The 27,789-nt window shown below is 40.5% G+C and overlaps 1 protein-coding gene across 2 annotated transcripts in view; it reads left to right on the top strand.

Annotated features, from left to right (window-relative positions):
• Positions 1 to 27,789, top strand: part of DIS3 (DIS3 exosome endoribonuclease and 3''-5'' exoribonuclease) — a 56,090-nt gene that overhangs the window by 10,568 nt on the left and 17,733 nt on the right. For both annotated transcript variants that reach the window (XM_075852331.1, XM_075852332.1), the window contains exons 4-12: positions 8,522 to 8,715; positions 16,365 to 16,438; positions 17,544 to 17,711; positions 19,381 to 19,542; positions 19,669 to 19,779; positions 19,860 to 19,997; positions 24,205 to 24,351; positions 24,499 to 24,615; positions 25,610 to 25,711. In XM_075852331.1, coding sequence (XP_075708446.1) covers positions 8,522 to 8,715; positions 16,365 to 16,438; positions 17,544 to 17,711; positions 19,381 to 19,542; positions 19,669 to 19,779; positions 19,860 to 19,997; positions 24,205 to 24,351; positions 24,499 to 24,615; positions 25,610 to 25,711 — 1,213 coding nt within the window. The remainder of the gene's footprint in view (positions 1 to 8,521; positions 8,716 to 16,364; positions 16,439 to 17,543; positions 17,712 to 19,380; positions 19,543 to 19,668; positions 19,780 to 19,859; positions 19,998 to 24,204; positions 24,352 to 24,498; positions 24,616 to 25,609; positions 25,712 to 27,789) is intronic.

The raw sequence follows: 27,789 nt of genomic DNA, 5'->3' as shown, positions 1-27,789 counted from the left end.
ACATCCCGTGGAATGTCTATTCACTGTCTAAACACTTCAGTATTGTTAATGTGTTAGTATAAGACAGCACATAAGGATCTAGCAGGATCCCTATGCGCTGAGTAAATGAATGGAGAGGACTGCATGATGCCGATTGGTCAGCGTCACAGACTCCTCTGTACAACGCCCACTTGGTCTAAAGTAAAAACACGCCCACTTGGGCATTAAGAAACTAATTAGCATAAATCTAAAATTGCTAATACAGTGGTGAAAATAGTTTTTTTTTAAATAAAAAGCATTACTGTCACCTACATTATAGCGCCGATCTCCTTATGTAGCTTATGTTCTCTCCATTCATTTTTAGCAGTACTCGCAACACAGCGAGATCACGCTGTACTGTCACATACACCCACATTAACTTTACCGAAGGGTCTTCAGAGTGAATAGACATTGGACGCGACACTCGACACTTCGGTAAAGTTTCTTGGGCACTTACTTGCACAGCTGTGCTGTCATTCACAGAAACTTTACAGAAGTGTCGGGAGTGTGAATAGACATCGCGTCCTGGCTGGAGGTGATGTCTTATCATTCTCAAGACACTTCGGTAAAGTTAATGTGGGAGTATGTGACTGCACAGCGTGATCTTGCGAGTACTGCTAAAAATGAATGGAGAGAAGTGTATGATGCGTTTCACTGGATGAATACCAATGGGAATTTTTTGGTTAGAACCTAACCTTTAATGTGAGATTTATTTCTTTTTTTAAGCAATTTCAGATAGTGATACAATTGTATCCATAAGGTTCGTTCACTAGCGCTTGCGCACTTTACATTGACATATGTAATAAGTTCAGACAGGACAAGGATGAGATTTAAATGGTTAATACCATCACACTCTAGTATTTATAATTTATTTTAGCATTTTCCTGGTTTTTATTTATTTTTATATTTTTTTATAGTTATTCAAAAAATATTATGTTTAAATATTTTTGTTCCAAGTTGGGACCGGTACCCTCCTTGTCACAAGGTGTGTGCCAGGAACTAAAGCAACATGAGCAGCTGCTCTAGGAGTTCCTCTATATGAATCTCTTGTATTTCAGCTACTGCTGCTATAGAGATGTCTTTGCAGCTCTCTTATTAGCAGATCAGCTGCTTTATCAAGCCCAGTGTGTGCCAGTAGCTGATACAGCTTCAGCTGCTGCTGCTGTGGATTCCACTGTGAGGATCTCGTGTTTAGCAACACACTAATCCTGCCTATCTGTAGTTATCTAGCCCTACGCGTTTCCTTACTCATAAGTAACTCTGCAGTAATTCATCAGGGGCTCACAGAGTTAATAGATTAGACCTTCTGGCATTCCAGAGGTCTGTGTAGACAATGCACTGATTCTATGATCAAACGTGGACATAGTTGCTAGCCACTGTCAGTGGCAAAGTGTTCTGTCTTTTAAAGACCGAGTACCCTCCTCCTCATGAGCCCACTGTTATCTTCAGCCAATGATCTGGCATCACGTCTTTGCTAGAGTCCCGCCCCGATTTTTGGGGGTGTGGCTGTGCTGGCCAATCAATGGTCTGCACCCTTGCAGCCTCCCTTGATGTCATGAGGGGGCGTGGTCCGAGTACCAGAGTCAGCCCTGTTGGAAATGGGCATGCCCTGTCTCTCCACACTAAACTGCAGGAATGTGCTGTACAGACTGTTCCTCCACGTTAGAGCAGAGGGACAGCACCAGGATTCACTATATACATAGTGAGTGATGCCAGACCTGTCTGAATCTGTCCAATGCATATGTTATAACAGTATGGGGTAATATACAGGTGTGTCAGGCTATCAGCACATATAGTAGATGGCATATTCCAATGCCCTGGGGGTGTGTATAATATATATTTAAGGGAGTGATATACAGTGATATATCAGCACATCCCTTTTCTAGCTATGTTAGATGTAGATGTAAGATCATGCTATTAATAGCGCATAGTCCCCTATTTGATCTGTATTATGATGCAGATATCAGTCATATTATTAGTGGTACATCCCTTGTGTTTTGATGCTGATATCGGATTATATTATTAGTAGCACATAATCCCTTATCTTCTTGTATTAAAGGTGGACATGGAATTATATGTCATGTATTATGCTGAAATTTAGATGAAGCTTACATATGACATATAGTCATTGATTCCATATGGATGTAGTGTTTTCAAACGATAAATCCATCTACATTCCTTCTGTAAAAGTAACCTGTCTAGGTTACCTCCTCTGATAGAGGGTCTGATCACTTCTATGACTTTGAATGTAATTTCATCTTGTTTATCTGTATGTTTTTCTCTCATATGTCTCGCTAAGCAAGTATCATCTTTCCTACGTATTGTAAACCTACAAAAGGACCTCAAAATAAGGTACAACAGGACAGAGGAGAAACCCCAAGCCAACTAGGAAAACAACCTATAAGCGCACGAGCGCCAGGGACATAACATCCCAGTAGAATCTGAAAGTAAATACCATGGATAATAGGAAAATATATACTTTTATTAATGTATCACAATACATGGTATAATAATATCAAATGTATTAAAAGACTGTATATGGCGGATCATATATCAAGAGGAGTAACAAAGCGGTAAGTATGACAAAATACCATGGGAAGCACAGAAAACATAACCAAAAAATCCCCACATCTCAATGCGACCATACCAAAAGCACAGATGACAAGAATAACAGAGAAAGAGAGACTCTATATCGATGTGAATGAAATACCCACATGGAAAGAGTGCATGTCATAAATCTGCAAGGAATGAATAGCGTGTTTTACACATCGACATATTAGGTGATCATAATATTGAGAACATAACTCATGCAAATACCTGTCGACATGATGGAAGCAGGAGATGAGGGGAAATGGCACAGGAACGCCTCGACGCGCGTTTCGCCCACGACCGGCTTCGTCAGGAGGCTACCGTATATACAGGACCGGGGGTTTATATACCGCCATATGTAAACCGATCATTGATTAATTCATTGGTGGCATCTGTGGGGTGCACGTATGGACGGCGCTCGCAGGCCATGATGCGAGCACTGCATCATCAGAAAGCGCCATGCTGTCTGCGGTGTGACGATGCGTCTCACGACATGAGACGCACGTCACCATAGTAACGCAGACAAACAGAGTGAGGCACCCTGAGATACAGTGCCCACAGCGCATGCGCCGGAGAGCGTCTGGTACACATATATCAGCAGAGACCATCAGGGAATACAGGAAAGAGAATATTTTATAGCGTTCATACAAACATTGGCAAAAGAGAAATAATAATGAATAAATAGATAAATAACTATGTGATGAGCAAGCCCAAGAGGAGAGTTTTAACAAATATTATAAGTGACCTAAATCGGTACAAGTATATAATAATAAGCCTCTATATAGTATATGTATCACTAAATGGTATTTTGATACAGAGTTCATCACAGACATAAACCAATTAAATAAATACATAGACACATGAAATATGAAAATAAATATAAACTAAAACAAATAATTTTTATGTATAAAATAAATATGAATAAATATATAAATTAAAATAAAATGAAAAATAATAAATAAAAAATAAATAAAAAATAATAAAAAATAAATAGACTGAAAACGAGTATGTACCTACAAATAAATAGAACAACAAAGAATAAAGTGAAGCATAGAAACAGAAATATATATGTTGTGAGTAAAGTATAAGACAGTGCTATATGGAAAAATATAAATATAATAATTAATTATAGTGAAAAGATGTGTATAAATATGTACAGAAGTATATATCATATATATTACAGCGAAAAATCTAAATACAGAAATAAATCAAAATAATCAAATGATCAAAAAATAAAAAAATAAATAATATATAAAAAAAAAAAATATTTTTGAAGAAAAATTATAAAAGAATTTATAATACACAAAAACAAAAAATTGAAAGGTGAATAAGCAGAATGATAGCGCAACACAAAAAGGCGTTGTTATGTGAAAAAACAACCCTACATACGTAATATACAATAAATGCATAATAATAAAGTGAAAATGCACAAATGTGAACAATAATTATGAAATAAAGAATATAATAAAGAACAAAAAAAATGTATATAAAATATAAATAATAAAAACAGTACAAAATAAAATATAAAAACTGAATGTACAAAGCAAAAAGGCCAGAAGTATGGACAGCAAGCCCAGCAGATGGTCATTCAAGGTCCATACGATGAAAGATGTATTGCCCACATGATGGTAGATGTCACCAGTAGAAACAGCAGCACTAAAATATAACACAGCTGAAATTAGTAACATATCACAGAAACAAAAAAGCAGAATAGCGGTCCCCCAAAAACTAAAATTAAAATTCGCGCTAACTATGATGGTTTATAAAAAAGGTTTGAAGCTAGTGGCCTCATTGAGACCAAATGGTGTGGTAGTGTTAAGCAGGGTAATCCATTTCATTTCTTTCTTTAAGAGAGCCTTGCGTACATCTCCGCCTCGACATCCCAATTTAACCCTATCGATCCCTCGAAATCTTATACCGCTAGGGTCACAAGAGTGGTATCGATAGAAATGTCTGGGAATCGGTTGAAGTTGGTCAATGTCTTTAGTGCTACATGCCGTGCGAATCTTACTGACATGTTCAAGTACACGTGTCTTGAAAGATCTACTCGTCATGCCTATATAGATAAGATCACGGGCATGTTGCAAAATAGATCACAGCCTCAGTTTTACATGAAATGTTATACACGATCTTGTATTCCTGAGCTTTTTTGGAGTCATGAAAGGTAGATGACCGTAAAATAAATTTGCAGGCCATACAATTACCACAATTGAATGATCCCCATGGTGGGCCACGGCCACCAAAAGGGCTCGTTGGAATCTTGGAGATATAATGACTGGATGTCAAAAGATCCCGCAAATTTTTGGATCTCCTCCAAGTAATAGAGGGATGCCTAGACAGGCAAGTAGATAAATCCAGATCCGTGAGTAGGACATTCCAGTGTTTCTGCATAATATTACGGATCTGGACCCATTGGGAGTTGAAAGTTGTAATAAACCGAACATTAGGATCAAACATCACCTTAGACTTAGGTTTACTCACCAATAATCCCTCACGGGATGTATGTTTAGCCCTCAGATATCCACGTCTCACTCTGTTTGTCTGCGTTACTATGGTGACGTGCGTCTCATGTCGTGAGACGCATCGTCACACCGCAGACAGCATGGCGCTTTCTGATGATGCAGTGTTCGCATCATGGCCTGCGAGCGCCGTCCATACGTGCACCCCACAGATGCCACCAATGAATTAATCAATGATCGGTTTACATATGGCGGTATATAAACCCCCGGTCCTGTATATACGGTAGCCTCCTGACGAAGCCGGTCGTGGGCGAAACGCGCGTCGAGGCGTTCCTGTGCCATTTCCCCTCATCTCCTGCTTCCATCATGTCGACAGGTATTTGCATGAGTTATGTTCTCAATATTATGTTCACCTAATATGTCGATGTGTAAAACACGCTATTCATTCCTTGCAGATTTATGACATGCACTCTTTCCATGTGGGTATTTCATTCACATCGATATAGAGTCTCTCTTTCTCTGTTATTCTTGTCATCTGTGCTTTTGGTATGGTCGCATTGAGATGTGGGGATTTTTTGGTTATGTTTTCTGTGCTTCCCATGGTATTTTGTCATACTTACCGCTTTGTTACTCCTCTTGATATATGATCCGCCATATACAGTCTTTTAATACATTTGATATTATTATACCATGTATTGTGATACATTAATAAAAGTATATATTTTCCTATTATCCATGGTATTTACTTTCAGATTCTACTGGGATGTTATGTCCCTGGCGCTCGTGCGCTTATAGGTTGTTTTTCATCTTTCCTACGTATGTTGCCGATGTGGTCCAAGATTCTCCTCCGAAATTCCCGAATTGTTTTGCCTATATAGTTTTGCTCACAGGCACAGGTAGCCATGTAAATGACCCCCTTAGTTCTACAATTGGCAAATTCCCTATTTTCATAGATTTTTCCCGTCGCTGCACTGGTGAATGTGCTACTTTTAGCGATATATCTGCACGCCTTGCAGGCGCCACATTTAAAGGTGCCTAATGGTCTATTAGGGAGCCATGTCGATTGGGAGGGAGGTTCATTGAAATGAAGTGTATGATGCGGATTGGAAATATAGAGAAACCTGAGTGCTTACAGGTTTCTCTATATTTCTAGAAGTGGGGTACAACCCGAACCTCAATAGCACCAACGATTAGGAGTGCATCCTTACTATGATGCGGATTGGTCACTGATTGGTCAGCGTCATACACTTCTCTTTACAACGCCCAGTTGGTAAAAAAGTAAAAACACGCGCAGTTGTCTATTAAGAAACTCATTAGCATAAATCTAAAATTGTTCATAACTTTCTCAAAATTGATCGTTTTTCAAAATAAAAACCACTTCTCTACATTACAGCACCGATCACATTATGTAGGAGATAGGGCACTTATAATGTGGTGACAGAGCCTCTTTAAAGAGGACCTGTCACCTTCCAAAAAAAATCTGCAGCTGACATTTCAGTTAGATTGCCTAACTGAAGCTGTCTCATTGATCGGCGCTCGTTTCCTTTCGCCGTGTAACAGTACCCATAGGCATGCATGAACTATGCACATCTTACAACGTTTATTTCTAGAAGGTGTGTTGTTTCCCACTCTCGGTTTGTGTTTCTCACTCACATTTTTAGCCGCAAGCATAACTTTTTACGCATTTGATTCAAAATATCATAAATGAACCTGGATTCAAAGTCCTGGGTAGCATTTTTACTTTCTGTAAGGTGTCTACTTTCATAAAATCTATGGGGGTGTAATATGGTTTTTTTATTTTGTATTTCATTATTTCGTAATTAATATTGGGGGACACCGCACCATTGGCATAAGCCCATGCTACTAGGAGGCTGACACTAGGTAGGAAAGAGTCTTGTATCCGCCCAGGCAGGCCATACCCTTCACAGTCACTGGCTTAATCAGTTTTAGCCTAGTGTCCATAACCTGCTATTTTTATTCGCCTAGACTTTTCCTACCTATAATCAGCCTCCTAGTGGCAAGGGCCTATAACCATGGTGTGGTGTCCCCCTAATGAATTCAATGAGAGAGATTAAAGTACAAAAATCCAATTTCTATTTGCGAATGTCAAGCGTGAAAAACAACATTGCTTCAGTGTATCTAAAATAAAGATTAACCCCTTTTCAACATCCGCTGTATGTGTGCGTGAGATATATATATATATATCTCACGCACACATACAGCGGATGTTGAAAAGGGGTTAATCTTTATTTTAGATACACTGAAGCAGTGTGTGTGTGTGTGTGTGTGTGTGTGTGTGTGTGTGTGTGTATATATATATATAACTTTTTATTTTTTTTCTTCAGTGCTACAGGCCGGATCGTAGAATACCATGATCCAGTTTGTTTAAACACTTAGATGGCGCGGTCAATCGAGACCGTGCCATCTTAGCCCATACCCAATCGACCCCCTCTGTGATGTGATCACAGGGTGTCAATGGTTGTCATGGCAGCCTAGGGGGCCTAATGAATGTCCCCCAGGTCTGCCATCTTTGTGTTCCTATTAAGCCATTAATAGGAGCTGGTTAAAAATACGACATCTTGCAATATATTGTGAAAGCTATCCAATGATCGCAAGTTCAAAACACCTAGGGGGAATAATTTAAATTAAAAAAAAGTCTGAAAAACTTAGTTTTTTCGTTTTTATATATACAAAATAATATTATTTTTCCCAATGTAAAATCAATGTGATGAAATAAATATAACTGGAGTAGCCGTGTCTGTAAAAGTCTTAACTATTACAGTATAACATTATTTAATTAGCATGGTAAATGCCCTAAAGCAACAACAAATAACAGCTTAGTCTCCCACAAAATAATATAATAAGTGATCAAGAAGTTGCATGTACCAATAAAAACTACAGCTTGTCCCGCAAAGACTGAGCAGTGAGACGGCTTATCGACGAAAAAATATAAGTTATTGCTCTCAGAATATGGCAACAAAAAAACAATTTTTGTATTTAACAATTAGTTTTTCCTTGTAAAAGTAGTAAAACATAAAAAAAGATATACATTTGGTAGTGCCGCAATCGTATTGACCCAGAGAATAAAGTTAACGTGTCGTTTTTACTTCACGGTGAACGCCGTAAAAACGAAACCCAAAAAACTATGGAGGAATCACTTGTACATCATATGATACAATAAATTGTGCCGTGAAAACCTACACCTCGTCCTGTAAAAAAGAAGCCCTCCTATGGCTGTATCGACAGAAAAACGAATTATGGCTTTTGGAAAGTGGAGTGGAAGAAAGGAAAATGAAAGACCAAAAATATGGCTGCGGAGGGAAGGGGTTAAGCAACTTTGAAATGTGGACTCCGTGCTGGTCCGTCCCATATCCGAGAAATTTAAAATGAGTAGTATTTAGGCGTTTGGTACTTGACTGATACAAGAGTAATAGTAATATTTTTGTACTTAACAGAGAAACCTATATAGAGCAAGAACGGGGGGAAAATGCTAATGATCGAAATGACAGAGCAATTCGGACTGCAGCAAAATGGTATAGTAAACACCTGAAGAAATCCGCAAACATCAAAAACCTGCAAGTGCTACTTATAACAAATGACCGCGGCAACAAAGAGAAGGCGCTGGAGGACGGAATTGTAGCATTTACATGTAAGTTATTGATCAGTGTGTAATTTAAAATTTTTTGGTTACTTTCCAATTGCTTTGTATTATTACATTATTCTGCTGCAGTCCTTAACCCCTTCCCGCTCCTGGACGTACTATTAGGTCATGGCAGCTGTATCGTTCGCGCTCCATGACCTAATAGTACGTCTCGGGATTAACGGCCGTTTCGGCCGTCCTCCCGACACATACAGGAGCTGTGACAGCTGCTGTCTTGTTCAGCAGCTGTCACAGCTCCTACAGCGGGGACCGATCGCTGTGTCCCCGCTGATTAACCCCTTAAAAGCCGCGTTCTATAGAGATCGCGGCTTTTTAGGGGTTAAGCTGCCATCGCCGGCCTGCTACACGATAGCGGCCGGCGATGGTGACTATGGCAACCGGACACCAAACAATGGCGTCCGGCTATGCCATAGACGGAAGCCTAGTGGGTCCTGACAACGTCAGGACCCACTATGCTTGCTGTCAGTGAGTAGCTGACAGTTCTAATACACTGCACTACGCATGTAGTGCAGTGTATTAAAATAGCGATCAGGGCCTCCTGCCCTCAAGTCCCCTAGTTAAAAAAAAGTTAAAAAAAATGAGTAAAAATAAGAAAATAAAAGTTTTAAAAGTAAAAGTCCCACTTTTTACCTTATCAGTCATTTATTATTAATAAAAATATATAAACAAACAAATAAACTATACATAATTGGTATCGCCGCGTCCGTAACGGCCTGAACTACAAAATTATTTTGTTATTTATCCCGCACGGTGAACGCCGTAAAAAAAAATATTAAACCGTACCAGAATCACAATTGTTTGGTCACTTCACCTCCCAAAAAATTGAATAAAAAGATCAAAAAGTCGCATGCACCTAAAAATGGTAATGATGGAAACTACAGTTCGTTACGCAAAAAATAAGTCCTCGCACGGCTTTATTGATGGAAAAATAAAAACGTTATGGCTCTTAGAATAAGGTAACACAAAAAGTGAATGATTGTTTACAAAACGTATTTTATTGTGCAAACGCCATAAGACATAAAAAAAAACTATAAACATCTGGTATCGCCGTAATCGTATCGCCCCGCAGAATAAAGTGAATGTCATTTATAGCGCACGGTGCACGCAGTAAAAGAATAAGAAAACAATAGTAGAATTGCTGTTTATTAGTCACCACGCCACCTAAAAATAGAATAAAAACTGATCAAAAAGCCGCATGCACCCCAAGAAAACTACAATGCATTCCTCAAGGGGTCTAGTTTCCAAATTGGGGTCACTTTTGGGGGGTTCCCAATGTTTTGGCACCACAAGACCTCTTCAAACCGGACATGGTGCCTAATAAAAAGGAGGCCTCAAAATCCACTAGGTGCTCCTTTGCTTCGGAGGCCGGTGCTTCAGTCCATTATCACACTAGGGCCACATGTGGGATATTTCTCAAAACGGCAGAATCTGGGCAATACGTATTAAGTTGCGTTTCTCTGATAAATCCTTTTGTGTTATAAAAAAAATGGTATAAAGAGGATTTTCTGACAAAAAAAAAAAGTAAATTTCACCTCTACTTTGCTCTAAATTTCTCTGAAACACCTAAAGGGTTCATAAACTTTCTAAATGCTGTTGTGAATACTTTGAGGGGTCTAGTTTCTAAAATGGGGTGTTTCATAGGGGTTTCTAATATATAAGCCCCTCAAAGCAACTTCAGAACTGAACTAGAACCTAAAAAAATAAATAAATGAGGCAATACTTTGCTTCTTACATTATACTGATAATGAGCCGTGCCCACCCCGAGATGACCCCAATTTTGACCGTTTGTATAAACTGAGACCCCTATTAGACCGTTTCAGTGCCCGGTTTTCCCAAGCATACACCCCCGACAAGTGTATTTCTATTGAGGAGTCCCTGGTACATTTTAAAGGGAGGGTTCAATTCCGCGAGTACCTGCCGGGTAAGAGGGCAAGGTATGGCGTGAAGATGTATAAGCTGTGCGAGAGTGCATCAGGGTATACCTACAGGTTTAGGATATATGAAGGAAAGGCCACCCCCAAACCAGACTGCATCCTGGACTACAATAGGTACATGGGAGGGGTGGACTTGTCAGATCAAATCATGAAGCCCTACAGCGCCATGCGGTGTGGTATAAGAAGCTGGCCGGGCACATCATACAGATGGCATTGTACAATGTGTACGTGCTACGTCGATGTGCAGGCCAGACGGGAACTTTCCTGGAATTTCAAGTGGTGATTATCAAGAACCTAATCTTTAGGGACCAAGAAGGGGGGGCACCCAGTACTTCTGGAAGCGGGGCCACACGCATCATACCAGGGTGGCAACACTTTCCAGGAGAAGTTCCCCAAACTGGCAAGAAGGGAAAAAGTCAAAAGAGGTGCAAAGTCTGCTATAAGAGGGCGGTAAGGGATGACACAATATATCAATGTGACACGTGTCCCGAATAACCAGAGCTCTGTATGAAAGTGTTTTAAGATGTATCATACAGTCCTTGATTTTTAATCTACCCCAGTTTTACTTACCCTGATGTACTCCGCACAGCTTATCCCCCCTCGTCTTTCCCCTCTGGGCCCTCCTGTGTGCCCAGGCAGCTGATAACAGCCACATGTAGGGTATTGCCGTACCCAGGAGAACCCACATTACAGTTTATGGGGTGTAGGTCTCCGGTCAAAATGCTCACTACACATGTAGATGAATGCCTTAAGGGTGTAGTTTTTAAAACGGGGTCACTTCTTGCGGGTTTCAACTGTACTGGTACCTCCATGACTTCGCAATAGAAAATCCCCAGTAGGCCAAATGGTGGTCCTTTTCCTTCTGAGCCCTCCCATGGGCCCAAACGGCAGTTTTTCACCACAAATGGGGTATTGCCGCACTCAGGACAAATTGGGCAACAAAATGGAGTATTTTATTTCTTGTGAAAATAAGAATTTTTGAGCTAAAATTACATATTATTGGAAAAAATATATTTTTTTTAATTCCCAGCTCAATTCAAATAAGTTCTGTGAAGAAACTATGGGGTCTAAATGGTCACATTACCCATAAATGAATTCCTTGAGGGGTTTAGTTTCTAAAATGGGGTCACTTCTGGTGGGTTTCCATTGCTTTGATACCTCTGGGGCTCTGCAAATGTGACATGGCACCCGAAAACCAAACCAGCAAAATCTGTACTCAAAAGAACACACAGCGCTCCTTCCCTTCTGAGGCCTCCCATGGGCCCAAACGGCAGTTTATCGCCACAAATGGGGTATTGCTGCACTCAGGAGAAATTGGGCAACAAAATGGGGTATTTTGTTCCCTGTGAAAATAAGAAATTTTGATAAAAAATTACATCTTATTGGAAAGAATTTCATTTTTTTAATGTCACAGCCCAATTGAAATAGGTGCTGTGAAAAAACTGTGCGGTCAAAATGCTAACAACAACCATAAATGTATTCCTTGAGGGGTGTAGTTTCCAAAATGGGGTCACTTCTGGTGGGTTTACATTGCTTTGATACCTCTGGGGCTCGGCAAATGCGACATGGCACCCGAAAACCAATCCAGCAAAATCTGGACTCCAACAAACACATAGCGCTCCTTTCCTTCTGAGCCCTCCCATGGGCCCAAACGGCAGTTTATCACCACAAATGGGGTATTGCCACACTAAGGACAAATTGGGCAACAAAATGGGGTATTTTGTTCCCTGTGAAAATAAGAAATTTTGATCACAAATGGCATTTTATTGGAAAAAATGAAATTTTTTTCATTTCACAGCCCAATTCAAATACGTGCTGTTAAAAAAATGTGTGGTCAAAATGGTAACAACAACCATAAATGAATTGCTTGAGGGGTGTAGTTTCCAAAATGGGGTCACTATTGGGGGATTCCTACTGTTTTGGCACCTCAACACCTTTTCAAACCTGGCATGCTGCCTAAAATATATTCTAATAAAAAAGAGGCCTCAAAATGCACTAGGTGCTTCTTTGCTTCTAGGGCTTGTGTTTTAGTCCACGAGCGCAGTAGAGCCACATGTGGGACATTTATAAAAACTGCAGAATCTGGACAATACATATTTAGTAGTATTTCTCTGATAAAACCTTCTGTGTTACACAAAAATTTTTTAATAAAATTGAAATTCAGCAAGAAAAATGAAATTTGCAAATTTCACCTCCACTTTGCTTTAATTCCTGTGAAATGCCTGAAGGGTTATAAAACTTTCTAAATGCTGTTTTGAATACTTTGAGGGGTCTAGTTTTTAAAATGGGGTGTTTTATCAGGGTTTCTAATACATAGGCCCCTCAAAGCCACTTCAGAACTCAAGAGGTACCTTAAAATAAAGGCTTTTGACATTTTCTTAAAAATATGAGAAATTGCTGTTTATGTTCTAAGCCTTGTAACGTCCAAGAAAAATAAAAGAATGATCAAAAAATGATGCCAATCTAAAGTAGACATATGGGAAATGTGAACTAGTAACTATTTTGGGTGGTATAATCGTCTGTTTTACAAGCAGATGCATTTAAATTATGAAAAATGCTATTTTTTCAAATTTTTCTCTACATTTTGCAATTTTTCACCAATAAACACTGAATATATCGACCAAATTTTACCACGAACATGAAGCCCAATGTGTCACGAGAAAACAATCTCAGAATCGCTTGGATAGGTTTAAGCATTCCGACGTTATTACCACATAAAGTGAAATACGTCAGATTTGAAAAATGGGCTCTGAGCCTTAAGGCCCAAACTAGGCTGCGTCCTTAAGGGGTTAAAGAGGACCTGTCGCCTGCCAAAACAACCTGCAGCTGACCTCTACGTTAGATTGCCAGCGCCTTACAGATTCTGTTTTTTGTGGGGTTTTTCAGTTTCTGAGATCGTTACTTTTAGTTTTTGCGCCCAATATGCGATTTGAGGCATTTGACTGTCAAGTGGGCGGTTAAAAGGGGGAGTAACCCTTGCTGTTCTGATACCGTCCCGTCAGAGTGGCTCATACACTGATGGTTGTAGGCTACTCTGACGTTTGTCCGCTGTGATTGGACGGCGTCTGTGGCAAAGTTTACTTCGCTGTGGCAAGTGAGCGGTGTCCACCAGCTCAAGCATCGCTAGGTAGATGTGCCCAGAGTAACACAAGAAACAGCAGGGGTTCCGATTGTTAGTTATTATAGTAGTATCTCGGCACAGCAACATTTTCTTAGAAATATAAAATTGTGGAATTACTTAACTTTCCATGATAAATTGTTTATAAACTACATTTGTTCATGGAACAACCCCTTTAATACATATGCCTGCACAGATCACAGCTGGGTTAACGGATCATTCAGTACTATTTATAGCCTAATTGTTATAAACTTGGGGCTGCTATACTATACAGTATTACTATACCTACTGTTTTACAATCCTCTCCGTATGTAAGCACTAGCAAGCAGGTCCCCCTGTTCGTGTTTCATTGTAGAATACTCTGGGGATGACCTGTCGTTTCTGTATGCTTCGTATCCACTCACTGTAAAGTGCAATATACATAAATAATACTGACTATAGCAGTTGTTAAAGGGGTTATCCGGAGACCAAAAATTGCATTAATATTTTTTTGTAAAAAGAAGTCCCTTACTAATGTACTTTAATTTAATATTCGGTACTAAATGGTACAGTTCAAACCCGGTGAATTGTTCCCGGGAGTCCCGTAGCCTTTCAAATATTGATGATGCGCCGACACGGCCCCACGTGACTGAGGGCTTCCTGTGCTGTTCGTGTCGGAGCATGACCGTAAGGGGCTGTCACATTGCCTATTGCTGGAGTCCCCGAGCAGAGCATGAGCTGATCTGAAGCCGCTACTGTAATTTGAAGCCCCTGAACTCACTGACCATATATGGACAGTGAAGTGGGCAGAAGTGCTGGAGTCCCCGGGCAGATACACAGCTGATGCTCTGCTCGGGGACTCCAGCACTGCTGCCGACATCACTGCCCATGAATGGACAGTAACATTGGCAGCAGTGCTGGAGTCCCTGGGCAGAGCATTAGCTGATGCTCTGCTCAAACTCCAGAGATCGGAAACCCCTGAAGTCACTGACCAAATGTCGGGAGCAGTGCTGGAGTCCCGGGCAAAGCGCTAGCTGATGCTGTGCTCGGGGACTCCAACAATAGGTGATGTGACAGCCCCTTGCAGTCATGCGCTTGATAACACACCAACGTGAACAACACCGGAAGCCCTCTGTCACGTGGGGCCGTGTTGGCGCGTCATCAATATTAGAAAAGCTCCAGGACTTCCGGGAACAATTCACCGGGTTTGAACTGCACGATTTTAGTACCGAATTTTAAATTCTAGAACATTAGTGACTTCTTTTTACATAAAAATATTAATGCAATGCAATTTTTGATCCCCGGATAACGCCTTTAAGTACATTTTGTTTTTTAAATTAGATATTTTTTCTGTTAATCTATACATAGACATGAAATGTCCACTAAAATATCTGATTTATATTGCTTTTCCAGATTGTCAGACATTTGTTGGCCCTCATGTTCTTTCATGCAAACAAGCTACACGTCGTAATCTGTTCAAATTCTGATTAGCCCTGATGGATTTTTTTTGTTCCTATCCTGAAGTATATGAGAATAAATGGCCAACAGCCCATCAAATATTTACTTTCTTGGTGCATGGTTGTAAATGTTTTTAAATGGGTTGTCTGAGAACCTGGAAGCATGACATTTCAATATGAAGATATAGTACAATTCCTATCATATGTTTAGGTTTAATGTCTTTTTCTAAATGTAGAACATTATAATTATGTGATGTTCATGAAGTTTTTGAAAGTTTTAAACTTACATTTTTTTTTTAACAGGGTATGCAGACCCATTTTAGCACATTGGTGGGCCCCACTCCTGAACATCGTTCATGGTCTTACAATGTGTACACGTTCATTTAAACATCATAAAAACAATCATATCAATTTGGAGCCCCACCCATAATAGTACCCCTTTTAGGCCACACACCGTAATAGTAACCCATTTTTGACCCACATAGTTAGTTATAGTGCTCCCAACATATAGAAGTCGGACGCAAGTAAAGTGATGACGTCACTGCATTGTGCCACCTGCCCAGGGCCCAGATTTCTGTGGCCTACTACAGAGAATGGTGGGACAGAGAGCCAATGGTCCTCTGCTCCGCTATGGCTTTCAAGCAGATACAGTTGAAAGTGGTACTGCCGCCATGGGGCCCAACGCATGAGCACTGTCTGCCTTACGGTTAAAGCCGCCCTGAGGATATGCTGGGGTGTTGTCTTTTTAATGGTTTTAGATTACATATTTGAAAGTATATGTTCTTCTTTGGTGAACCTTGAGCAATATAGAAGTTCATTGCCTATATGATAATTCCCTTTTTTTTATATTGTCATATTTCTTCCTTTTCCAAAAGGAAGTATTCCAATAATAGCAGTTTGTTTCAGTTACCTCCATCTATTTCTGTTCTATAGAAAGAATGCAGACTACTAAGAGATTAAATGGGGGGGTTGCTTATATTTCCAACATCCCCTTAAGCATGTGACATTCCTTCAGCACATTGGGGTTCCGATAATTGGATTATATCGGTGGGGTTCACAAAACATAAAGCCACACTTCAACGTTAACATTTTTTTTTTCAATCTATTCCAACTGATTTTGGTGGTATTATTATTTTATTTATTTTTTAGGTGAAGAATACATTAAAAGTTTGATTGCTAATCCTGAGCTTGTTGACCGCCTTGCTTGTGTATCTGACGAAAAGGTAAGTCAAGTCAGTGCTTATGTGAAGCGTTTGTCTCCTGGGAACCCATAATTGTCCAATTATCGGACAAACTTTTTTTTCCTACTTCATTTTAAGGAAAGCTGCCAGCCTCTAATAATTCTGCAAATCCATAGTTATTCTAGTAAAACCCGCTCATTTTCTGAAACACTCCTCTTTCGATTTCGGAGTCCAATAGCCATGTTTTTCTCACTGGTTTCTCTGTCAAGAAATTCCTCCTTTCATTGCTCAGTGCTTTATGAATCAATGAGAGAAGCTAGGGAAAGACTTGGGGGAGAAGCAAGGGGGGGGGTAGTGGGGACAATAGGATGTACAGCTTTATCAACACCATGACCACCTTTATTACAATAAAACCTAAGTAAAGAAATGGTGGGCACCTTGTGTCACGTGGCCTGCTGCGATGCATATTGCTATGCCAGTACATAGAGAAAATATTGTAATGAATATTGTCATTTCTACAAGGAAACCGGGAAGGATTAGAAAAATAAATCCTGGAGTTCATTTTGATCTCCTGCTCTTTAGATTACAAAAACTGAATTAATCTTTGCTTTGCGACTTTGCTGCAGTTTTAAAACAGCGTTTTATGCTTTCCTTGCTTATCTGCAATGAGATATAGACTGTATATATGTGAGACGGGCAGAGCAGTCACTGGTTTCCTATAACATGACTATGAAGCAGCCAACTCTTGTCTTTAACTATAGTGCGTATTCAGCAAATGGTTTGGTACTCAATGTGTTGGCGTTCACTCAAGTTTTTTCCCCTGTATGTGCTTTTATATGATAAAATTTATTTTCTGCTTTCTTTCATGCTGTTAGAGCCAGCCATAGATTGACTTTTTTCTTGTTCACTAAATAGCAGGTTTGAGCTGGCATCTTCCCGTGAACAGGTTTAAAGGGGTATTTCCAGAATCGACAATTATCACCTATCCACACCTATATACTGTAGGTTAAACTTACCCGTTCTCACGATCTGTGGGGGCTCCGGAACACCTGTGGACAGGTGATAATTGAGTCTGGTACAACCCCTTTAACTGTAGTTAAATAGAATGTATTTGCTAAATTGACAAATTTTTTTTTTTTTTACACAGAATGATATAGAAAATGGAAGAATTATTTTTTCAGAGCATCTTCCTCTATCAAAGTTACAACAAGGTATTAAATCTGGTGTTTATCTGCAAGGAACTTTTAGGGCAAGCCGAGAGAACTTTTTGGAGGCTACAGTCTGGGTTCATGGAGATTCTGAGGAGAACAAAGAGGTAAATATAAATGTCTACTTCACCACAGAGCTGAAGCAAAATTGTATAATGTCTTATGAAACTGGATGCTTTAAAGAGGCTCTGTCACCATATTATAAGTGGCCTATATTGTACATGATGTGATCGGCGCTGTAATGTAGATTACAGCAGTGTTTTTTTTATTTAGAAAAATGATCATTTTTGACGGAGTTATGACCTATATTAGATTTATGCTAATGAGTTTCTCAATGGACAACTGGGCATGTTTTACTATATGACCAAGTGGGCGTTGTACAGAGGAGTGTATGACGCTGACCAATCAGTGACCAATCAACGTCATACACTTCTCTCCATTCATTTACACTGCAGATAGCGATATATCTATATCGCTATTTGCAGTCACATAAACACACTATAACGCTACTCATGTGGCCTGACAATGAATATACATTACCTCCAGCCAGGGCGTGACGTGTATTCATTCTCCTGACCTCTTCTGCAGCGTCTGTGTGATTTACAGCACAGCGAGATCTCGCTGTGAATGACCGTTTACAGCGTAATCTCGCGAGACTACGCCTGCTGTGCTGTAAATTACAGAGACGCTACAGAAGTGGTCAGGATTCTGCATACACATCACGTCCTGGCTGGAGGTAATATATATTCATTGTCAGGACACTGCAGTAACGTTATAGTGTGTTTGTGACTGCAAATAGCGATATAGCTATATCTCTATGTGCAGAGTAAATGAATGGAGAGAAGTGTTTGACGCTGATTGGTCAGCGTCATACACTCCTCTGTACAACGCCCACTTGGTCATATAGTAAAACACGCCCAGTTGTCCATTGAGAAACTCATTAACATAAAGGTCATAACTCAGTAAAAAATTATCGTTTTTCTAAATAAAAAAACACTGCTGTAATCTACATTACAGCGCCGACCACATCATGTACAATATAGGCCACTTATAATGTGGTGACAGAGCCTCTTTAAATGTGGACAACTGTTTAAGTTGCAGAAGTTTTGAAGTTTTCAAGCAAAACTTTACTCCATAACTGTTTCATGTGCCATATATCAAAACTGATATAGTTATGTGGATTTCAGTCCTTTATTTTTTTGGGGGCAATGTCCATGAGAACCATCCTGTTGTGACTGTAAATGCACATTAAAGCATTTAAATTTATATATACTCCGCTTCCAAACATAAAAATATTACAATTTTAAGTAAATATTTTTCAGCTACACTACAAAAACCCAAACTATAAAGCGCATTAATATGGTGAAATAGTTTGTTCCCTATATAGGAATCAGATAAAAGTGAAATATATTTATAGAGATTGTGAAACTGCAAGACTGTCGTTCCCATGTATCCGGTATTCTGGTCATGCATGAGACAGGAACAAGTTGGCAATCATCGCACTGCTTCTTGCTGGTGTCAGCTGCTCCTAGTGGTCGGTGGCATCAGACAGGCCCACCTACAGATTCCAGTATTCTGCTGCCAGTCCCATTGTCTAGTAGGGTAAAAGACACTGACAATGAAAACATTTAGCAGATAACAATATATTGTAGATTTTGCTCAAAAGTTGTAGTTGCAGTGATGTCTTACTTGAACTTAAACATGAAAATATAAAACAAATTATAAATTTCTACTTCGCAGACTTTATGCACGACTAATGTTTATTTACTTTCACAGATACTCCTGCAAGGATTGCGGAACATTAACAGAGCTATGCATGAAGATCTTGTCGCTGTGCAGCTGTTGTCGAGAGAGGATTGGGTGGCTCCATCATCCGTAGTCTTACAGGATGAAGGGGAAAGCGATGATATTGACTCCGTAGAGGAAAAAGAAAAGATGGTATTAAATTTACTATAAAAACGTAAAATGGCAGGCTCTACTGTGATTATTATGTAGTATTTAAATAAGGAAGACCGTGAAAAGCTTTCAAGTAAAAATGTCCTTAACTGCATTCTATCGTTACAGCTACAAAGTGCTAAAAACAAGTTTGCAAAACCTTCAGGAAAAGTTGTCGGAGTCATTAAGAGAAACTGGAGACCTTACTGTGGAATGTTGTCCAGGTCACAGATTAAAGAGGTTTGTGTTACGGACATCAGACTGTATAATGTAATTCTTCGAGTTTTTAAAATTCATTATCTATTAACTCTCTCTTTCAGTCTACTCGACATTTGTTCACACCAGCTGACCGGCGGATTCCTCGTATACGCATAGAGACCAGGCAAGCGTCTACATTGGAAGGGCAAAGAATCATAATTGCAATTGATGGTTGGCCAAGAAATTCCAGATATCCTAATGTAAGTGGAGTGTGCTGTTCCATCATGAACCTATTAATATATTGAATAAAACAAAACTTCAAATGGTCCGCTCCCTCTCTTTGGCGGTATGAGATCTCACCGAGGTCTCGCTGCCCATTCTATACATGCTGAGCCAGTGGCCGACCATACTTGTTCTGTTTCTTCTGACTGCGGGCCCCCCCTGCTGACTCACTAAGTAGCAGATCCCATGAATGGGTCACATCCACTTGCTCCCAACAATAGTTAGTCCCTTCTATTTCATCTTCCTCCTCTCCACCAACAGGAGCATGTACAGATGTTTCCGCCAAGAATGAGAGCTGTTCTGATGGTGAGGCTTCTGAATCAGATTCTGATTTGTATGCAGAACAGACGTGTCTAAACTCTTCTCCATTGTCGACAACCTCATTGTGACTGTATGAGACACCTTTCAAGTAAAGGAGTCTAAACCTTGCTCCTCTCAAGAGTGTTTACCTTTTCACCAACCCCGGCGCTCCCCAAAAATGTCTTTTAATTTGATTTGTATCTCTCCAAAGAATGACAATTTTCCTGACCAGCGCTTTTAGAAAACTAATTACTTGGACACAATGTATATGTTCCCTAAGGATCTCTTAAAGAAAAAATGGTTGAATTACTGGGCGTATACCTACCGGTTTTTAGTTTGGCCAAAAATATTACCTTGACTAGGAAAGACATGATCTCTTTTCAAGATAAACGTGACTGACAAAATCCTTTACCTAATCCTCCTTTAGAAGCAGCCGGATCAGCCCTAACACCAATCTCCACCTGGGCGGGCAGGACTACTATTGAATGGGTCAGACAACTTCGGTATGGCATCCTTTCTGTTGCACGTCCTGAGGATCAGGCAGGACTGGCTTACCAACTCTCTGTTAGAAAGGACTTCTGCGTGGCCTTGCTTGACGCGGCAGGATTGTTGGATTGTACCTCAGCTCTCTCATTGCCATTCGCAGAACCTTCTGGCTTGGTGCACAGACTCTTGGTCTGCATACATGGCATCTAAGAGATCCCTAACGACACATTCCTTTCTGAGGACCAGAAGAAGAAGCCTTCCAAACCCCATCCCTCTTGGTGACCCTTCTTCTAACCTTCCAGATCTGCCCCCAGCAGAACCGAATTTGCATGAAGGCCAGCCCCTACTCGATTCAGAGGTAGGCTCCTTTTCCGAGATATCTGGCTTTCCCGCATGTCAGATGCCTGTGTATGCAAAGTGGTCTCTACAAGATGCCCCCGGATCGTTTCTTTTGTTCAGTACCGCCGAGCCTTCCTTTCTGGGCTTCCGCCTCTTTCCTCACTATTCAGTCTCTACTCTCCCTGAGAGTGATGGATTGTTCTGGTTCCTCAACAGGAGTGTTTTCAGGGTTTTTACTGAAACCGGTCTAATTTCCAAGAAGGAATGCTTATCTTGGATCTGAAGCGTCTCAACTGGTAGTTTAAGGATGTAATCTCTGTGATGGCATCAATGGAACAAGGGGAATATCTGTCGTTAGTTGAAATCAAGGATGCATATCTTCACATGCCCATCTGTGTACACCATCAGAGTTGCTTTGTGGTCCAGACATGCCATTACTAGTTTGTAGCACTCCCATTTGACCCGTCAACAGCCCCTCGGTTCTTCACGAAGGTCCTCTCCGTGTTGGCTTTTGTTCACTCTCGGGAGTTGTGGCCATTCCATATCTGGACAACATCATGGACAAGGCTCCTCCTTTTTGTGTCCGCTAATCTGGGAAGTCTTTAGATAACTCTCTCTTCGGTAGGATTATTAACCATCTAAAATCCGCTCAGTCCCCCTCTTAACGCCTAAGCTTTCTGGGCATGTGTTTTTCGGCACAGCTCAGGCTTTGATTTGTCTTTCACAGAATAAAATACTCTCCCTTCAATAGGGAGTTGCGCGCTCTCCTGTGTCGATCTAACACTCCATGCGGAATCTGGGTCTGATCGTCTCTTCTATCGAGGTGGTCCCCCTTTGCCCAGTTTCACACTCTGCAAAGTTGACGCTCCCAGTACGTCACTCCCTCCACTGGGCCGCTCCCTCCTTCCGCCCCCATGGTTGGCCCTGACGACTGATGCCAGTCTCCTCGGGTGGGTAGAAGTCTTTAACAACCTAACTGGTTAAGACTTATGGTCCCCCTAAAGTCAGCACTTCTGATTAACATCCTGTAAATTTGGGCGCTTATTCTCTCCCTTTGACATTGGACTCGCCTTCTGTGCAGTCACCCTGTCAGAGTACAGACGGACAATGCTATAGCGGTCGTTTATATAAACCCCCACGACAGGACTTGCAGCAATGTCCGAGAGGATGAGCATCCTGAAATGGGCAGAAGCTCACGTTCCAGCACTCTTGTCAGTCAACCTCCCAGGAGTGGGGGTGCGTTAGTGATTCCGTTGTCTCCATTCATGTTCCTCTATATTTTCCCTCCTCTTCTTAAAGAGGCTCTGTCACCAGATTATAAGTGCATAATGTGGTCGGAGCTGTAATGTAGATAACAGCAGTGGTTTTTATTTTGAAAAACGATCATTTTTGAGCAAGTTATGAGCAATATTAGATTTATGCTAATTAGTTTCTTAATGACCAACTGGGCGTTGTACAGAGGAGTGTTGGGCTGGAACAATGAGAAGTGTATGATACTGATTGGTCACTGATTGGTCAGCCTCATACACTTCTCTGTACAACGCCCAGTTGGTAAAAAGTAAAAACACGCCCAGTTGGTCATTAAGAAACTAATTCGCATAAATCTAAAATTGCTAATAACTTGCTAAAAAAATGATCGTTTTTCAAAATAAAAACCACTGTTATCTACATTACAGCGCCAATCACATTATGTAGGAGATAGAGCACTTATAATGTGGTGACAGAGCCTCTTTAAAATCCTCTCTACAGATCCTCAAGAAAATCAAGACAGAAGGAGTTTTCACGTCCGATTGGCCCCACCAGGCCTGGTATGCCAACCTGCACCTTGGTGTATTTCTCTGAGAAGGTCTCCTTTCCCATGGTCATCTCTTCCACCTAAATTTAGCAGCTTTTTGCTTAACAGCATGGCTGTTAGCCATCTTTTCCTCATCTACCACAGAACCTTGGATGTTTTTTTTTCCATTCCTTCTCTTCTGGTTTTTTTTTTCAGGAGGTCTTCGACTTGGCTCTAAACTCCCTCAAAGGACAGGTGCCCGCCCTTTCTATTTTATTCCAACACCCATTGGCTGCCAAGTCAGCCATATATACCTTACTTTAAGGGGTGGCCCATGCAACGCCTCTTTATCATCTGCCGACAGCTCCCTGGGACTTCAACCTAGCCGATCATGTCATTCAGTCCCCCATTTCAACTACTTCTTCACAGTAGATCTCTATCTGCTTTCCAGGAAGGTGTCTTTTTTTTTTTTGGTAGCTATCACCTCTGTTTGATGTGTATCAGAACCTGAAGCCCTCTCTTGTAAGTTCCCGGTGACCTACCAGTATAAAAGTGGTCTTCTGTCTCCCAAGTTCCCCAACTTTTTTTCCAAGGTGGTGTCATCTTTTCATATCCATGAGAACATTGTTCTATCCTCCTTCCAGCTCTTGCCCATCCGGCCTAGTGAGCGTTCTCCTCCACTTGGGTGTTTTTCTTGCCTTAAAGGCTAATCTCACGCAAGCGTCCTCTAGCCACCAATCTGTTTTGTTTTTGTTTTTTTAATGTCATTCCAGATGATCCTAGGCAGGGTCTGGCAGCATTTAAAGTCACCATATTCTACTAGATCTGGTCTGCCATTGGCGAGGCTTATCGTTCAAGGGCGAAGAAACCTCCCTTTCGTGTGACAGCCCACTCCATCAGAGCGATGGGTGCCTCATGGGCGGTCCAGCCTATAGAGTCTCAGCTCTCCAGGTGTGCAAGGGCGCTATCTGGTCTTCCCTCCACACTCTCTCAAAAGTCTACAGAATACATACCTTTGCTCTCTCAGATGTTTCTCTATGCTGCAGGAACCAGCGCACAAGTCCACGCTCAGTGTTTTATTTTTTCCCACCGCCTAGGGACTGCTTTAGAGCGTGTTTTAATTCACTCTTTGTTAATAGAATTTTACTGAAGTTCTAGGGGTTTGCATCCACTTTTGTTTTTTAGATAACTTTGCATGTGCTGTTTCCACAATTGACCAGAATAATTTAAAATAACTTGTCTTAAATAACTTTCTCTAAAATAATTACAATTTGTTTTTATCTTAGGGTCACTTTGTGAAGAACTTGGGTTCAGCTGGTGATAAGGAGACTGAAACTGAAGTCTTACTTCTAGAGCATGATGTTCCTCATCAACCATTCTCCCAGACTGTTCTCAGCTTCCTTCCTAAAATGCCATGGTTCATTACTCCAGAGGTGAGAAATCTTCCATTGTATGTTCCATTCCTATTTTAAATGTATGTTTCTGTGATATTATTTTCTTTTACGTTTTCCGTTGTTTACCATTACGATTTACCAGACCTTGTAGCGGTTGATGTGTATTCACTTTATTTACACCTTCAGGACATGAGGAACAGAATGGATCTACGCCATCTCAATGTGTGTAGTGTGGATCCTCCTGGTTGTACTGACATTGATGATGCGTTGCACTGCCGAGAACTTGAAAATGGCAACCTTGAGGTGGGCATCTTATACAGTGTGAAATTCTTTCTTAAGGGGGTTGTACCAGAATCAAATTTAGCACCGATCCACAAGATAGGTGATACTTTCTAATTGCTCAAGGCCCTTCAGCTGGATTCCCCACCTATAGTGAGAACAGGGGTCTCGAACTCTCTATTACTCTTCACTACTCGACCGCAGTGAGGAGGAGATTAAATGGAGCGGCGGTCGAGCATGCGCACTGCCGCTCCATTCAAAGTCTATAGGAATGACGGAAAACCGAATACAGCGCTGGGCTGGTTCTGTCATTCTTATGGACATTCAATCTGCTCCTCACTGCAGGGGGTGCAGGTAGGAGGATCTTGGGATTCGAGGTAATCATCTTTGATTCTGGGAATACCCCTTAAATTGGTTCAGGACCAGGCGCAGCATTTAGCCATTTTTATCACACGTTGGTTAAACGGCTATAACTTTTTATTTTTTTTATTTGTTGAGCTAGCGGCGTTATTTTTTGCGGTGTGTGTGTGTTTTTGTTTTCTATTTTTGTTGTGATCAATTCAGGTGTCTTATTGTGATACACAATTTGAGCATTTCTAGGCTTCTAGTTTGAAACAAAATTGTAAAAAAAAAATCTGGTAATATAGTGTTACCCTAAAATAGGCTTGTATTTGTCATTGTCTACTGTACATTTTTAGACTTTACATGTATATTTTAAGGTAAATGGGTCAGGGCTAGCATTACAACAATGATTGGTGGGGGAGTTTTATTTTTTTTCTGGTGAGGGGGGTATTTTATGGGAAGAAAGGACGTGCTGCTTTTTTTTCCCTGCGAGCAGCCAAAAGCCGCCCAGGAAAAAAAAAAAGCTTCTGCCTCCAATTGAAATAAAAGGGCGATTTCTGCCATTTTTTTTTGCGCTGATTTCGACGTGGTTTCCACGTCAAAATAAGCTCTAGAAAAGTCTGTGTGAACTGGTTTTAATACTTTACTTTAATACGCATATTGTACTTTAATGCAGGTTGGAGTTCATATTGCAGATGTAAGCCATTTTATTAGACCTGGAAATGCACTCGACCAGGAAGCTGCAATCAGAGGAACAACTGTATACCTGTGTGAAAAGGTAACTATTAGATGGCAGGGAAGTTGGTTGCGAATGATCAAATAACAAAATCAAGGACGGTTTAGAAAATTATTTTTGGCGGCAATGGAGATTACAAAACTACCAACTGGGTTCACAAATCTGCTACATGAAGTCCTAAGACACACAAATATTTGAATCTGATTCTGGGGGGCATTTCACTTTTAAAGGCTATAGACACTTTTGCAGACTTTTTTTTTTTTTTTTATTATTATTTAAAAGAAACAACAACATATTTGCAATAAGTTTTAATTAAACATTTTGCTCCACTTGCCTTCTGCATCTTGTATGTCAGACAGTACAAGTTGGTAGATGCCGTTCACTGCTAAAGCTGGCCATACCCATTATATGTATGTCGGCCGAACTCACCAAATTCGGCGGGACTGACCGACCATCTAATGTGTATAGTGGCGTCCCGGCTCTCCTGTGACAGCAGATGTTGGGGGAGAGCAGGGTTGGGTATGTTGAATTTCAACTTGCCTGATGCTTTTGCTCATTTGGGGATAAGCTGCTGTCAGAGCAGTCTGGCAGCAGTTGTCTTCCTTCTCCCTATTGAAAACACATACACGCTTAGTCGAGGCGAGCATTGATGTGTGTGGGGGAGACGTTAGTCCGGCAGAAAAGCTGTTTGCCTGCTTATCTCTAGCCTCTCTGCTCTCCTGAAGACTATTCTAAAGCCAGCCAATGTCACACCGGCTGAGCACCGATCAACGAGACTGCTAGTTGATCGGATTTTATTTTCTCCTTTTACAAGAAGCTAGGTATGGGGTACAGGGAGATGTGCTGCCAAAAAATTATGCAAAATTATATATTGCTGCATAAATGACACGATCAGCCGATTTACACAGAGTAATGATCGGGAACGAATGTTCATACGAACGCTCGTTTGCCAGATAATTGGCCTGTGTAAAAGGGCCCTAAGCTGACATCTTTTTATTTATTTATTTTTATAATTTTCTTTGGTTGTAAAGATGTCCACTTAGAATAGTGTTCAGGAGAGCAGACAGTGAGAGGCCAACAATCATCTGCTTTGTGGACTAAGCATACAATACAGGTTGCTAGATGCTGTTTAGTGCTGACTGCAGAAGAATTTTCAATTAAAACCAATTGTAAATATGTTTGTTTTTGTTTTTATAAAATATATGGAATTGTAATATAATAATTAAAAAATCCTAATTCTAGAAAGGTTTAATTTAATTGACTTTTAAAGGGAATGTTTCATCAGAAAGTGACCTGTTTAAACCATGATTTTATGTTTAACCCTTTTATGACCAAGAGTCATTGATACCCCTGTGTCCAGGTCAAAGTTTCCATTTCTGATATGCACTTCTTTAAACTATAATATCTTTGCAACCGCTTTGCATTTCCTAACTATTTTTACTTTGGTTTATTTTTACCAGACTTATGAGGCTTTAATTTTCTAGATTAGTTTAATTCATTCCATGTTTTACATTTTTATTATGAGCAGACAAATCACCAAAAAGGTGAAAAAACACTTGTAATTTTTTTTTTATAATATATCTATTGTGTGTGTGTGTGTGTGTGTGTGTGTGTGTGTGTGTGTTGCAGCTCTGTAAGAGCTAGCCTTCTTCACTCTCCCTTCGTAGGGGATCCAGGAGAGAGAAGAAGACTAAAGTTTCGTTCACATCTGCGCCAGGGTCCCGTTCCGACGTTCTGTCAGAGCTTTCCGTCGGACCGGGACCCTGACTAACGTAAATGGAAACCGAAGGTTTCCGTTTCCATCCCCATTGATTTTAAATTGTGGCGGATCCGGTGCCAATGGTTTCCGTTTGTCTCCGTTGTGCAAGGCTTCCGTCGTTTTGACGGAATCAATGGCGTGGTAGACTTCACTGCACTTGTAAGTTTAGTTTCATAAAAAAAACACGTTTGTTTTATGAAACGTAGTCAAAGAGATGTCGGCATTTGTAGAGAGAGCCGACCAATAGATTAGTGCAGAGCTGTTCACACTTAAGCAGCTTCTGCACTCATTAAACCCTGATGCACGCTGCAAACGTCTATGTACATGCTAACTGCACGCGGCATCGGCAGTTAGAACGTAT

The sequence above is a fragment of the Rhinoderma darwinii genome, chromosome 2 (assembly GCF_050947455.1).
Source record: "Rhinoderma darwinii isolate aRhiDar2 chromosome 2, aRhiDar2.hap1, whole genome shotgun sequence".
Classification (NCBI taxonomy): domain Eukaryota; kingdom Metazoa; phylum Chordata; class Amphibia; order Anura; family Rhinodermatidae; genus Rhinoderma; species Rhinoderma darwinii.
This window is presented reverse-complemented; position numbering and strand designations above follow the sequence as displayed.